Source organism: Dysidea avara, chromosome 5 (genome assembly GCF_963678975.1).
Source record: "Dysidea avara chromosome 5, odDysAvar1.4, whole genome shotgun sequence".
NCBI lineage: Eukaryota > Metazoa > Porifera > Demospongiae > Dictyoceratida > Dysideidae > Dysidea > Dysidea avara.
In genome coordinates this window covers 39,668,808-39,685,393 of record NC_089276.1, presented here as the reverse complement: position 1 = coordinate 39,685,393, position 16,586 = coordinate 39,668,808, and the positions used below count along the sequence as shown (strand labels likewise).

General features: G+C 37.2%; 1 protein-coding gene across 1 annotated transcript in view; it reads left to right on the top strand.

Annotated features, from left to right (window-relative positions):
* LOC136255277 (mucin-22-like) overlaps positions 1–16,295 on the top strand; it is a 95,832-nt gene extending 79,537 nt beyond the window's left edge. The window contains exons 15-22 of the mRNA XM_066048002.1: positions 1,606–1,929; positions 1,979–2,230; positions 12,506–12,651; positions 12,900–12,985; positions 13,329–13,758; positions 13,964–13,985; positions 15,051–15,353; positions 15,964–16,295. Of these exons, the coding sequence (XP_065904074.1) occupies positions 1,606–1,929; positions 1,979–2,230; positions 12,506–12,651; positions 12,900–12,985; positions 13,329–13,758; positions 13,964–13,985; positions 15,051–15,353; positions 15,964–16,295 (1,895 nt within the window). The remainder of the gene's footprint in view (positions 1–1,605; positions 1,930–1,978; positions 2,231–12,505; positions 12,652–12,899; positions 12,986–13,328; positions 13,759–13,963; positions 13,986–15,050; positions 15,354–15,963) is intronic.
* The last annotated feature ends 291 nt before the right edge of the window (positions 16,296–16,586 follow it).

Below are 16,586 nucleotides of genomic sequence, written 5' to 3'. Positions count from 1 at the left end.
AAGCAAGAGCACTTCAATTTTTGTGCCATACCGTATAGTAAAAATCTTTGGCAGTAAAAACTTTAACGAATTTGGCGAACAGCATTCAATTTGCCAAAGTTTTTTCGCCAATTATTTTAGATGATCACACGAGCACATTGAGTACTACAACTTGAGATGAAGGTCAGCTCGTACCACCACGCAATAAAGATCGGGCTGACTTTGGAGATCTTCCTAGGAATTTGTCCCACTGTTGTAAACACTCCTTGGGATAGCATTTCCTACCGGTTTCCCGTTTGCACGTCAGCTAGTTCATCGTCTCACGATGGATTTGGCCAAACACTTTGATATGCATGGAGTTCACTGAAAAGTAAATACGGTCGCTCTCTGCATTGCAGGAGATAGCGAAGCACGCCTTTGCTACTACGTCGTTAGATCAGTAGCTGTAGCTACAAAAGTACTGCTATACAACAACTCTAGCTACCTATACACTTACTACACTATTTAACTGATGAGTTGACACCTTGTCGTTATCCTTATGTACTGTACAGTAAAAACTTAGGTGGTAAAAACGTTGGCGAATATTATTTCAATCGCCAATTTTTTTCTGCCAATTTTTTCAACAGAGGGGTTTCGTCACACTTTTTTTTTACCGCCAAAGTTTTTTACTATACGGTATATGCTACAGCCACATTAAGTAGACAATTCTGTGTACTGCTCTCTATGATTCAGCTTGAGTAACAGATGTAGCAATAATTAAAACTGACCTGAAATAGCCACAGAATTGTTATTTTAAGTGCACATATGTATTGCATTGCTTAATGATACATATCTGAGCAAAAGTCTTGTTACAAAAGCTAAAAGCAAGTCATAATTTATACTACGAAAGTAACTAGTAACTAGAGTACTTAGTTACCTTTTCAAAAGTAACTGTAACTAAGTTACATGGGATAAGAATAATGCATAAGTAGTAATTAGTTACTTTTCTGAAGTAACTACCCCAACTCTGCTTCCAAGTTTGAACTGGATCTCAATTGAAATATGCACAAAACTATTCAAGACTCACCAAGCAGCCTTCAGTGAAACAATCAACTTTGCTCTGGATACAGACGTGCCTTGAAAGACCTCTGGAGTGTAGTTTCTTCTTCAGTTAATTGTCTTTGTTGCCTCAATTTTAGGGTTGGACGCTGATTAACTATATAATTGTCTTCTGCCCATGCACAGTGCTACGACTACCTTGATATATCACGGTGGTCACCAATATAGCAGTGTAGCTGCATAAATTGTTCTAAATGGCAAATGCAGGGCTATTTTTGTCCTGTATTTGGGACAAAAATGCAGGGCTATCTTTCACTCCAAAGTTCTTTGACTACATTCTCAACACACTGCAATAAGGTTCTGTATGCTTACTATTGAAATAATTAGATTCTACCATAATCTGTGATTTGTCAGGGATCATTCTGACCTACTGCAAATAATTGCCCCTAGATGTTACTTATTTAAAGCAGAGTAAAACACGCTGGATAGGAAATATAAAGCCTGGACTTTTATGTGAGGAATATTGTAAACTGGTACCATACACATGTTGACAATTTTGTATAATTCATGTGTATTGTCTATTATTAGGTGTTATCCTACACAGTCCAAACTTCACTATCACATACGATAGTAGTTCTGTTCTACTATATCAAGATATGGAGATAAGAATAGTGTGTCGTTCTGGTAGTACTACTAATGATGGTAGCTGGTCATTTCCTGATGGTAGTCCAGTCCCTACAAGTGGAGCAATACAAGCTAATCCTGTTAGTGGTGATGTTGGTACTAGTGAACTAGTCATCAGTTCTAGTGCAGCCAGTACATTATCAGGTAATACTGGAGTGTACACTTGTACTATACCAGATGTTGATGGGACTATGCAGACTAGGAACCTTACAATATATGATTCAACAGGTAAGGATCAATAACACAGTTATGTTAGTTCACTTCAACTATTCTACAGCACTACCTATTACTACAATAGCCAGTATTGATCCAGTACCAATTGGATTTGATGCTACACTATCATGTAGTGCTACTGGTATAGGTCCACTAACTTTTAACTGGACCAGACAAGATAATCTATCTGTTGTGTTATCTACTGATCAAGTGTATACCTTTACAATATCTGATAGTAATGGTTATGGGAGTTATGTGTGTGGAGTATCTAATAGTTTAGGAAGTGATACTGAAATTATAACTGTTGTACAAGCAAGTGAGTATTATATACTGTGTAATGTTCACATAAGTAACTCATCTTACATTGAATAGAAGTGAGTCTTGTCCAACAATATTACCCAAAAAACAGCTTCTACAACAGCTAGGCATTATTGGTTAGGCATAGCCAGCCCATCAATGTGTTTGGACCAACTCTAAGCCCTTCCAACATATATATATATATATTTTTTTTTTTTTTTTTTTTTTTCCATTTAATTTTTTTTATGCTGGACTAACTAACTGATGCATTCAGGCAAGCATAACTCGACAATGGATAAGGCTACAACAGGCTTGGCTTCTTCGCTGATCGGCATTACTTCATCTCAAGAAGTGCCTCAGTATGTACAATACATGTATCATGAACTTCCTTTGTCCTCCTTTGTGTTCCAGTTTTTTTGCTTACTATGCAAGGTGCTGATTTACGATAGTACCTGTGCTGTGTTGACTGGCTATCATACTTATCACCCATATTTTCCATTGCAGCTGAATTATTTGCAGAAAGTTGGATTAGGGATCAAAGGAAAAAAGTAGGGAAACAAGGAAGTGGCTTAAAAGTTGTGACCCAAGAAGGATTGTCTATACCTGCAGATATACTAATGGACATTTAATCTCTATTTCAGTAGTGGTTATAGACTGAAGTATAGGAATTATAAAATCTCCATTAGTATAACTGCAGGTATAGACAACATCTCTTGTTTCACAGCCTTTTAGCTATTTCTTCTTTTTTTATCCGTATTTCAACTTGCATAAAATTGACCCCTAAATCACACACCTTCGGAACTTCAAAACAAACACTGCAAGTATTCAACAAATCAATAGCCTAGACTACTACTCGACTTAAAATTATATACTGTATGTAGTTTCATATATGACAACTAAAGTAATAGTATACCATGATTAGTGGTGTTCACACCAAACCGCATTGAAAAAATAATGCTGAAAAATTTTAATCTCTCTTATTTCTCAGTAAAGGGAATTTTAATCTTAATCTCCACTGCTCTGTTTCATATTTGTAGCTTAAAGGGCATGTATAATATATGCGTGTTTTACTCAGTTTCTTCATTTGAAATTCCCTCATACTTGTTAGCACAAGTAAATAAGCAGGCAGGGAATTTTATTACGTTCTGGGAATGGAAACCAGTGAGCTTTTTAAGCCCAGAAATATGAGTAAGATGCATACATTCTAACAAGTGTAAGGAAAAATTTTGCATCATACAGTACAATAGTACTGTATAGTAGGCATGACACATGAAAAACACCACCCAAAAACCAGCCTTACTTTTCTCTGATGATAGTATCATCATACAGTACGATAGTACTGTATATTAGGGACATCGAAGGTGTGGGGGTGATCCGTGATATAATATAACCCAAAAACCTGCCACGATTTTTCCGCACGATGACATGACAGTATTGGTTGGGTAAAACCAAGCCCAAAAGTGTCTTCGGATCGACCCGAAACGTTTGCGTCAAGTTTCTACAGAATTTTGAAAAAAAATTATTCAACAGAATTTTCTACTGCCTGCCTGCCTGCCTGCCTGCCTGCCTGCCTGCCTGCCTGCCTGCCTGCCTGCCTGCCTGCCTGCCTGCCTGCCTGCCTGCCTGCCTGCCTGCCTGCCTGCCTGCCTGCCTGCCTGCCTGCCTGCCTGCCTGCCTGCCTGCCTGCCTGCCTGCCTGCCTGCCTGCCTGCCTGCCTGCCTGACGCTTTCAGTCAAGCGTAGCGGAAAAGTAGCTACAGCTACAGTCCTACTTTTTCGCAAAAACGTTTCTAGTTCGCTTAAGAAAAAACCTTTGGTATATTGATAAGCATACAATGCTTGTGCTATTGTCTTACCTTTTATCCTTCTTTACCATGGCCATCAGTCAAGGTTCTACCGCTGAGCGTTAATAGACTACAGTACGGCTTCTGTACCAGTGTATATTACATCAAACTATTCGAATACACGTGGTCGCCGGTTGCACCAAAAACACACACGTACGTGACTCGCTGTTGATATCGATCAGAGAGAGCAACTCACGGCAAACTATATAGCAATGTGTAAGTCTTTGTTTAGTAACAATGTTAAACCGAGTCGGGTAGTCCAGGTCCTGCTTTACAGATTATTTGGGTCTGACCCCACGTGCTAAATTAAAAGTGGACGTGTTACTACACGTCATAGTGTAGCTCTGCTTCTTTCGTGAGCCATGCCCACGTATGTAAATTACAGTCTGTAGACATGGCAACCACGTTCATTCATCAGTGTGTAGGTATACACGAATCCACGCCCACTTACATAAATTACTATCTGTAGACATATGGTAGCCACGCCCATTCATCAGTCCGTAGGTATGCACGAATCCACATCCATTATTGTCTGCAGGCTTATGTAGAGCCACGCCCACTGATCAGTTGTTATTGTATGAGTCATAATCTAGTATAATAGTGCTGTGAGTAACTCAGCAGATATTTAGTGGTCATGAGCTTGCAAAAAAACTTCACAAACAAGTATAAGAAAAAATTTGGAATTTTAAATTAGATTAGGGACAGTGTATAATGCTGCAATAAAAAGTACTGAAACAAGCTGGATCGGAGTAGTACGTAATGTCCAAATACTGTAAAATAATACGAAGTGAATATCCCTGCTCATTTTACAGTATTTGGACATTATGTACTACTCCGATCCAGCTTGTTTCAGTACTTTTTATTGCAGCATTATACACTGTCCCTAATCTAATTTAAAATTCCAATTTTTTTCTTATACTTGTTAGTTAAACCCGAACAAGCCTTCAGATTGACTCAAAATGCTTTCAACAAGTTGCTACGGAATTCTATATTTTTAAACAAATTGTTTAACAGGATTTTCTAGTGACTGACTGACTGAGACCACTCCAAATCAATTCTCTGTTTCCCGTCCTGGGCTCAGACATATTTGCATGTGGGTATGTAGTCCATTTCCATTATTTCATTAAAAGATGGCAGCTTTTCAAACCGTTATTTACTTGGCACAACCATAGAAGCTGTATAAAAGCATGCTTAGTGCCTGTACATTCATCTTAAGTTGTAAAAATAACACAAACATGAATTTGTCCCAACTTGATAACACATTGATATGTGAGCTGACACTATTACAAGATTACTTTTATTGAGCCTGTACAGAATGCAAGAATATCTGGAAAATAACAGAAAGTAACCAGATGTGGGTGGTGGACGAGAAACAGAGAAAGTTATTTGGAGTGACCTAACTAATACTGTAACTTGATACAGCTAACTTGATTTTTCTACTGTTCGATGTCGCTTTGGCCTGAGAGGTGCCTTTTGGAATGCCGCAGTATGTACAATCCATTCTTCATGCATGGACTTACCAGTGTCCTCCTTTGTTTCCTATTCATCTTTGCTGACAGCAAAAAGTGTCGATTTGGTGGTAGCATGTGATGGGTTCCCTTCGTAACGGAAATCATCCATATTTTTCATAGTGCTATTTGGATTGCAGAGGTGCTTTTTGAACAGTTCTTGATTCGTACTGCTGTGTAACGGGTTGAACATTGCTGACGTAATGGTACTTCACTTTTCAGACAATAATTGATGAAGCTGGGACGTTCTGCACCATTTCTTTCTTTTGATGCGATATGTGTGAGTTCACCAGTCATAATACAGGTTTTGGCAATTGAATTGCTGCTTTGGCAATTGAGTTTGTCACTTTGGCAAATGAGTTGTCTCATTGGCAATTAAATTTGTCACTTTGACATTAGAGTTCTCCATATCAAGATTGGCAGCTGGAGAAAACACAAAAACAAGATCCTTGTTCAGGTACAACTGTAGTAAACGGGTAGTTGGAAAAGGTTGATATGATCGAAGCGGACACAGACATTTTCAAAAAGCACTTTTACATCATACACTACAATAGTAGTGTATAGTAGGGACCACAAAAGATTAGGTGTGGCCCACGAAATAATATCACCCATAAAACAGCCTCAATTTCCCCTGACAACAATGAGGCAGTATTGGTTAAGTAAAACTAAGCCCAAACAAGCTTTCAGATCGACCCGAAACGCTTTCAACAAGTTGCTACGGAATTTTTTAAAAGAATTTATTTAACAGAATTTTCTAGTGACTGACTGACTGACTGATGCCTTCAGACAAGCGTAACTCGGTGACGGCTAAGGCTACGGGCTTGATTTTTACTAGCTTAATTATTGAATCAGGTAGCTAATAACTAGATCGCCTTCGCATGAGAGAACTATTGCCACTGCAACTAAACAATCTATATGCTTACGATTTGGAGACAATAGGATCGTTCGAGGTTTCTTTCTTTGCTATACCTCGTGCTATAGCTACGTCACTAACTATGCTATAAAATATAGCTACAGTTATATGCTATTTTTAAAAGTAGCTATAATGTATTTACCTAGTTATATAAGTAGAGCTATATATATACTCGAGCTAGATAGCTATTATGATGACTATATATACTACAATATAGCTAGCTCACAGTTCAGTTTCAACAGCTTTCACTTCTAGCTTTTATAGCTGAAATATCTATACTCAATAATAAGATTATACATTAACTAAACTGAACATATGCACGGTAACACCTCGGGTATCACTTAAAGACACTTGAGAAAGAAAGCATCTGATGTATTCATATTTCCCTCCTGCTTTTAGGTGGTTTCTTTCCTGCTTTTAAGAGGTTTCCCTCCTGTTTTTAGGGGGTTTCCTTGCCATTTATATTATACACAGACTTTCTTTAGTAGCTACATAGATCTTCGGGATATCTTGTTTGCTGAATAGAAAGGTTGGAAACTGCTGTATCACTATACTGTACTGTAAAAAAGATGCTTTTAGGGGGTTTTCCTCCTGCTTTTAAAAGGTTTCCCTCCTGCTTTAAGGTGATTTCCCTCCTGCTTTTAGGTGTATCACCTTGTACAGGAATCTGCCTTTTGTGTATCCCCTTAAAAAATTTCATAATAACTACAATGTAATGACATAGGATGTAGCCATGACAAGTCAATGGCATTGTATTTTTCACCATAAAAAGTGGATTACCTTTATGACATATGTACTTGGTTATATGTGACCCAGTCCTAGTTACACAACCAAGTAATAGGAATAATACTTTTTTTCGTCAAAATACATCATAAATAATTAAATAATGTACGGCAAAACCACTACACATCATACAGTACGATAGTAACTGTATAGTAGGGACGACAAAGCAGTAGGCATGGCGCACGAAATAAAATTACCCAATAACCAGCCTCAATTTTCCCTAATGACAATGAGGCAGTATTGGTGAGGTAAAACTAAGCCCAAACAAGCTTTCAGATCGACCCGAAACGCTTTCAGTAAGTTGCTATGTAATTTTAAAATTTTTATATTCAGCGGAATTTTCTACTGACTGACTGAGTAAGCAACTGACTGATGCCTTCAGACAAACGTAACTCAATAACGGCTAAGGCTAAGGGCTTGCTTTTTCACTGTTCGATGTCGCTTCAGCCTGCCAGGTGCCTTTTGGCATACCGCAGTACGTACAATGCATTCTTCATGGACTTACCAGTGTCCTCCTTTGTGTCCCATTCATCTTTGCTGACAGGGAAAGCTGTCGATTTGGCGCAAGCACGTGATGGCTTCCCTTCGAAACGGAAATCGTCCATATTGTTCATCATGGCTATTTTGATATGCAGAGGTGCTTTTCAAACAGTTCTTGATTCGTACTGCTGTGTAATGGGTTGAACATAGCCGACAGCGAAGCGTAATGGATACTTAACTTTTCAGACGATAATTAATATGACTGGGGCGCAGGGAGAAACGAAACTAGAAGGTTTACAGCTGAAAAGGTGTTGTAAGTTGAGTAGGAAAGGGTCCAAGAGAAAATATAAGAGCAATGTCAAGCATATTGGATATCATACACTACGATAGTAGTGTATAGTAGGGACCACAAAGGAGTAGGCATAGCCCACGAAATAAAATCACCCAAAAAACAAACTCAATTTTCCCTGGCGACTATGAGGCAGTATTGGTTAGGTAAAACAAGCTTTCAGATTGACCCAAAACGCTTTCAATAACTTGCTATGGAATTTTAAAAATAATTTATTTAATGGAATTTTCTACTAACTGACTGACTGAGTAACTGACTGACTGAGTAACTGACTGACTGGCTGATGCCTTCAGACAAGCGTAACTCGATAACAGCTAAGGCTACAGGCTTGATTTTTTCACTGTTTGACATCGTTTCAGCCCGACAGGTGCCTTTTGGCATACCGCAGTACGTGCAATGCCTTCTTCATGGACTTACTAGTGTCCTCCTTTGTGTCCCATTCATCTTTGCTGACAGCAAAAAGTGTCGATTTAGCAATAGCACGTGATGGCTTCCCTTCATAACGGAAATCGTCCGTATTTGTCATAGTAGCTATTTTGATAGCAGAGGTACTCTTCAACCAGTTCTTGATTCGTAACGGGTTGAACATAGCTGACAACGAAGCATAATGGATATTTTCAGACGATAATTATTGATGTAACTGGGGCGCACAGCACCATTTCTTCTGGTTTGCATGGATTGCAGAGGTGCTTTTTGAACAGTTTTTGATTCGAAATGCTGTGTAATGGGTTGAACATAGCTGACAACGAAGCGTAATGGATACTTCACTTTTCAGACGATAATTGGGCCGCACAGCGCCATTTCAGATGCGGTATGCGTGGGTTCACCAGTCATAATAATTGTTTACAAAAAAAGTTAACAAACAAGTACACAGAAAAATTGGAATTTTCAACTAGAGTAGGGACCATAGCACATCGATAAAAAAATACTGAAACAAGCTGGAGTAGTGCACAATATTAAATCATAGTAAAACAATAATATAACACATCTTATTGATTTACTGTGATTTAATATCGTGCACTACTCCAACTTGTTTCATTATTTTTTATCGATGTGCTATGGTCCCTACTCTAGTTGAAAATTCCAAATTTTTCTGTGTACTTGTTTATATAACAGTTATTTTTCATACCTAATGTTGTTTTTACAGCAGTCTTTGCTTCCAGCCCCGGGTGTCGATCTTGTCATAACGCTTATCCATTTATAAGTGCACGTGTGAAGGACTAGACCAGCACTCCACAGAATGCCAAAGACCATATAGTGTTGTACACATGCTCTAAAGTCTAATACAGAGTTATATAGTTGTAGAGATTAGCTTGTATGCCCCATTTAACTTAGCTTAGCAGGCCAAATTCACAATCTTACGCCTTTTAGTATTAAGTAAACAACTCTTTATAAGGAGATAATTCTTCCACTACAACTTCTTCAGTAACATTCACAACTGTACTATAGTGTTGGGCATGGTCACTCACGAACAAGCTAATTAACTTGCCAGGCAGCCACCAGCTTTGCATACAGCCAGCTTCAATTACCTTCTAGTGTCTCAAGCATAAGTCTCCATGGTGAAAATGATTCACTTCATGATGGTGGTTGTTTTCTTGAAGACAATTTAAGTATGATGAATTCTTGTGCTAACGCGACAAATTCAATTGCCAAAGTGATGAATTCATTTTCTAAAGTGACGAATTCAATCGCCAAAGAGACAAATTCAATTACCAAAACCTGTAATTATTATTTTAAAACAACTACCAAAACAGTGGAATTTTCAACTAGAGTAAGGGCCATTGCACATCAGTAAAGGTACTGAAACAAGCTGGAGTAGTGCATGATATTAAATCACAGTAAAACAATAAGAAGTGTTATATCCCTACTGTGCTGCTTCAATACTTTTTATTGATGTGGTATGGTCCCTACTCTGTGTATTTTTTTGTGTACTTGTTTGAGTAGGAATCATAAAATGAAACAAGGGAGATCATCTACACCTGCAGCTATACTAGTTAATATTTAATTTCTACTTCAGTCATATACAACCTGTCAATAGTACTGCCATGAGTGAAGTAGGGATTTATTTAAGTTAACCCTTCAAACCATGTAAGCCTATATTTAGACTTTTACACATGCCTCTATACAAACTAATATACATACCTAATTTTGCAAGTATTAATAGGAAATCCCACAGCAACTACATTACTCACGATGAACTCCACGATAAAATGACACTAAGCATTGATGTACTGTGGGTACAATGCCATATCATACCACTTTAAAAATTCATCAGAAGTCCACCATGGCTGTATGTTGCTTAATTAACAAGGGATATCTTCACCATACTTGGTGCTATGGCCTCAAACTAAGTGCCATTGGAATTTTCATGTACTACAGAATCCAGTGATGTACAATAGATTATAATGGACACTAAAAATGCCAGCAAAGACAATGTTTGCCGTTCATTACTTTGTTTCAATAATGCTCTTTAGTATTGTATAAAACTATTTAAATGTTATTCTAGCACATGAAATACATAAGGTTTCATTTATGTATAAGAACATCCTGTTGTACAGTAATAGAAACCTGACACACTTACGCATTATTTCATGTTCAAAATTAATTCCAGTAATATTTACATATCAACTAGTATAGCTGCAGGTGTAGATGACTTCCCTAGTTTCATTTTCAATGATTCAAACTCAAATGTAAAATTTCTAACTATCCATATATTTGTTTGTTTAATTTTTTGTGATCACATAATTCGTTACTGGTGAACCATCACATACCACATCAAAGGAAAGAATGACAACACCTGTTATTAAAACTAATTATACTCATGCAATATTAAACCAACATATGTATTTTCAGGCTAGAAGACAGGTTTTGTCAAACTCAAGTCACATACACTAAAGAGATAACCTGCACCAAACCTCATAAAACTACTTAATTCCCTTTGCTACTAAATCATCCTAATTACAGCACCTTTTAGCATGTTAAGTGTGTCTAATAATACTAATTAGTGTTAGCTTCCAATAATTTGGTTGGTAAGGTTTAAAATTCTCTATGAAGGCCTGTAATACTAAGATTCAGCTGTGGCATGATCTTGTTGGGTCACTTTTACTCATAGATAGCTTTATATGGACCTCCTCTTACCGAAAGTATATCTTGGCGGATTTGCTTATTCATGGTGAGCACTTTGGGCCAAGTCTATGAATCGATGTAATTTATGCTCATGTAGCTTTTTTGGTATAAAGCTATGCAAATCTCTCTTCCTAACGTCTAGCACTATAATTCCATAATTCTCATCATATTGAATTGAAACTTTGGTATTGAACACTGTAGATAATACTAAAGTACGGAAATTATGCAAACTATATATGAGGGTATTTTTGCGGAGACAATCACATACATATATTAGTATATTGACTACATTGTGATAGTATACAAACAGCCGGTTTGTAATTTTAATTAGTATAGCAAGGGAGAAATCCGTAGACAGTGGACATTGATATGAGATTTGTGCTAGACATTGTGTAACACCAATCTTTGATTAATATCATAATTGTGAAGGATCAAAGTGCTGAAGTGTGCGTTAACTTCCATAGAGTAACAATGGTTTTATGGACAATAAAGTTATAGATCAGTTATTAAAATGTGATGAGTAAACAGTATGTCAATTTCCTTTGAGGAAAACAGCCTAGTAGATCTCATCTTTAAAGCTAAATTAATCTTTGCTGCTTATTATATGACTAGAACAAATTGTATATACACTCACTAAACAAATAGTCTGATAGCCTAAAACTGATGTGGTTTGAATACTCCAGATGAACACTTTGAAGATGACTATAGTATGTACGCGTTGAGCTGGATCCTGGGTTGATGAATAAGAAGCTATGCACAATCAAAGGCTTTGAACATGATGTTAATGACACATTTATTCGTAAACTCATGTTACGGGCGTGTACTTAATTGTTGAGAATATGGCGTCCAGTGTAGCGTCAGCGAGTGCAGAGCGAAACCCTCTTAAAAAGAGGTTAAACAGTTAAACAAAATATCTACTTATGAAACTATGCGACTACATTGAGCAAGAAGAGAAGAAGTAAAAAGTTTCTGTCAACATCAAGGAGAGAATCTTGAAGGCCACCGGTACGACTGAGATGCCATCAGATGAAAGATCCATTCATTATATAAAAAATCACTCTCAAAAATTTTGGTAAGTTAATTTTGAACGCTGGAACCTTTGTCACATACTCTGTCTTAGTCCAAACTCAGAATGATGGTGTTTTCTTGGGGGAAGAACATTGCTTAAAAGGGTGTTGATTGATATGAGATTTAGGTACAAGATGATTAATGACAAGAGGTTAGCATTGCAACAGTTTGTGCTTTAATGTCACTACACACACTAACGGTATACTATAAGCAACCCCGCATAGTCCATCAGGGTCATAAGTATATAAGACGAATGAGGCGCAACAGAGCAGAAGGAAGACAAGTTGTGTACTTGGATGAGACTTGGGCTAATGCACGTGATGGAAAGTCCAGAGCCTGGGTAGAGGCTGATAAGACTACTGGGGGGACTGTAAGAGGAGCCAGGTTGGTCAAATAATTTCAAATTTCTGCTGTTTAACTTGATTGATGTACAACAAGCCATGCCATCAGGTAGAGAGCAGCTTATTATCTTGCATGCTGGTTGCAAAGATTGATGGGTTCCCAGTAATTTTCTATAGTGTGAAGGAACAAGTAAATGCAGTTGTTTCAGGTTGTGATTGGGTTTTCAAAGCTAAGAAGGGATCTGCAGAAGATTACCAATAAGAAATAAATGTGCAGAAATTTGAAAGATTGTTTCAAGAAAAGTTACTTCCAGCATTACCAGCCAATTGTCTGATTGTAATGGACAATGCCAGTTATCATAGGTAGGTCAACTATAAACATTACTGTCCTAACTACAGTCGCCACCTGGAGGAGAAACCAATGCAGAAGTGGCAAAAAGTACAGCTGAAAGAAGAAGATAAGAAACTTGAGGCAGTTTGCACATACACATCACTGTTTCATTATGTGACTGTATGATGATTCACCGGTATAGCATATCCAGAAAGTTCACCGAAGAGAGATCTGTGGGGGATCATCAAACGAGCAAAGACTCCCCCAAGATATGCTGTAGATGAGAGATAGTTGGAAGTAAAGGTTGGATAGATGGCGTTTCCGACATAAGGGGAAGTGTATGTGTAACTTTTAACTTTTGATTGTATATTTAAGCCAATACTGCCAATTCTTTGTGACTAACATAATAATAGGTCTTAGATTGCTGGTTGCACACTGTGAGCTGAATCCAATTGACGTGGCCTGGAGTCAAGTGAAGGGACACGTAAAACAGAACAACAGGAGGTATAATGACATTGTTATGGACTATGTGTCTGTTTATGAAAGGTTTACTTTGACTGAAGTTAAGGAACTGGTTTATCAAGGATTTGAGGCTGTTACATCTGGGAGGTGGCAATCCTTGATAAAAATAATAAAGGTCGAAGATCATTACTGGGAACAAGATGGACTTCATAAAGAACTTCTAGAGCGATCCTCATTCATATCAGCAGTGATAGCGATAGTGAAGATGGTGATGGTGTCAATGGTGAAATTAATGACTCTTCCACTAGCAGCAAAAGCGGGTCCAGGGTCTACTTCATCTGAAGTAAGATTGTGTGATATTTGCAGCATTGGTGTTACAACTTGATGTTGTTTCCCAAGAGTCATTGGGAGGTTGGAATTAAACTCTGTGAAGTACATGAAAATACAGGTGAAGTGTGATTTGTAGACTTTAATAAATAAAATATTATTGCTTTATTATGCTAGCAAAAGTTGGAACATACCATCCATTGTATGTGTGATCAATGCAGGAGTGTTTGGAAATCGCTACAGGTACTATCAGCCCAAACTGTATTATTTCAGTTGTTGAAACTTTTAGAGTTTTGTGGGAATATGACTTCAAAAACAAAATGCTGGCTGGAAAAGTTGTATACGTGTGTGGTGAAGTGATGAGAAAAGGATTAAAATGACAAGTTGACTAAATGGGAATAGAAGAGGATGGGCAGCTATGTGAAGTTTTTAAAAAAAATGGTCTTTGACTCAATTGCAGGTGCACTAATGCTGCATAACAGATTTTGAGATGGATTTTTCCTCGTTAAGGCTGAAGAGGTTTTTTCCCTGAAGATAAGTGGGCCACTTATCCTCTAAATACAATGCAACAATGGCCCCAGCTCTTCCACTTGTTTTACAGACACACAAAGACTGCTTTATTGTTCTTGCAATTGAAGTGTATAACTCCCTCTTAGTGAAATCATATGTGTTGAGGGCAGGAGTGTGACGTCTGTCTTCACCACTAACAAGTGTCAACGTAACATCAAAGTGTTGCGCTTTAGAGGCTTCCCATTGAAAATTAATGACGAAACTTTACAGCATCATAACTGGAGTGTCTTACATTTGAATGAAACAATTTTAATATGTTTTTAGCGGGGTTGAGAGGTGCTACCAAATGAGCGATATAGGAAGTTCGTGCGATGTAACAATCATGAGTTATTAATCATTTTTGAGGATCCAGCTCAATGCGTACATACTATAGAAAGTACCATGTATAACACTTAAAGCATCATTTACTTGGTTGTATAACAAAACATAAAGCATTCATGTTGACATCTTAAGACTGATATACGTAGCACTCATAATGTATTGGCCTCTCAACCATGTCCACTTGTTCTTTGTTTTTATACAACCTTGTAACAACATGAGTATTATTACTGCTAATTTTTTCTAATCCTTTCCAACATATGCATGAGTTTCCTCAAAAACCACTGGTGGTTCACACATGCACATACACTTGAGTTTTGAATGGGACTTTGTGTCTGAGCTGCACCTTATCATTATGATTCTAATAAAATTCCACTGTATGATCTGAATACATAATCATTACATTTTATCATCATACAGCTCCTCCAGTGATTGCCCTTATTGGAGATACTACAAGAACAGTAACATCACCTGAAGGTGTTACCATCTCAGTCACAATTGGATCATCCAACCGTCCAGTAACTGTCCAGTGGTCCTATAACAATCAACCATTAACTAGTAATAGCGACTATACTATTACCACTATATTATCCAGTGATAATACCACTGGTAATTCATCACTGACTGTACATAGTACCAATACTGGTGATGATGGAAACTATATTGTGAATGTGTCAAATATTGCTGGAAATGATATGACAACTATCAATGTGATGATTTATGGTAAGTGGAGTAGTGTTTAATAATACATAAGTGCATCATACATCCATATGGTCATAAGGTGATATTAAGCCCACCTTCTTGGTATTTGTTTAGTACTTGAATATGCATCTGCCTGTATTTCAGCATTTACTCATGGTTGTGAATAAAGTGCTGTAATGTTCACTTCATTTTCCCATGGTTATGCAATCAATTTTATTTATTTGTGGTCAAAAAAGGATTAAATAAACATTAGGGTGTAGCTCTAAATTAAACATTTACATAGGAACCAAATATGCCATGACACTTTTTCAAATAATATGATGTGTTATGGCAGTGAATCCAATGTATGATACCTTTTTCTAAGTGGCTTGAGTGCTTTTGAGTTGAAATGTTTAATAATTTGCTATCTCTAAAGGGATATGATATAATAAATAATTCCATAAGTGTGTGAATCAATGTCTTAGAATTTAGACGTTCATCAGCTAGGATAACTTTACATTAAAAGCTGTGTGACCAGTTATGAACATGGTTAGTATGTACATACACTTGGTGCTACCCCATATAGTGATACTGAAATTATTTAAGTTGATTTTATAATCTAACCATACTTTGTCATTGTCCTTTTGTACAGTTGAAACTACTGCTAATACCACAAACATGGCCAGTGCTACAGAAAGAGACACTAGTACAACTATCACTTGTACAGCAACTGGTGTACCAGTACCAACAGTTAGTTGGACTGGACCAGATGGTAGTATTATGAATGATAGCAAATATACTATCAGTGACACCAACTCACCTGTGATGGTAACTGATGGTAGTAATGTAGTGTTCCAGGTTACTAGTGACCTTACTATTATGAGTGTTGTACGGATGGATGGTGGAGTGTACTATTGTGTGGCAACTAATGTGGTGAATACTGTACAGAGTAATACTACCCTCACTGTGATGTGTAAGTTTTGAGTTCATTGTAATACTATAATGTACAATGGAGAGTTCTTTATTCAAGCAACTACAGTATGTGGGGAATTTATGTATAATTAAAAGTATGTAAGATCACACATTTGTTGTGTACAGACTACTCGCAATAATGTCCAGGGAAGTATATTTTGGTAACAAGTGTAGGGATTATGAATGTTTGTAAGGATCAAAGCAATGAATAAGGGCTGAATCAAAGGTTTTATCTGCTAACTAATATGTAGGTAATTAATCAACCATGTATATAATTTAGTTTATGTTCATGCTATGGACGAT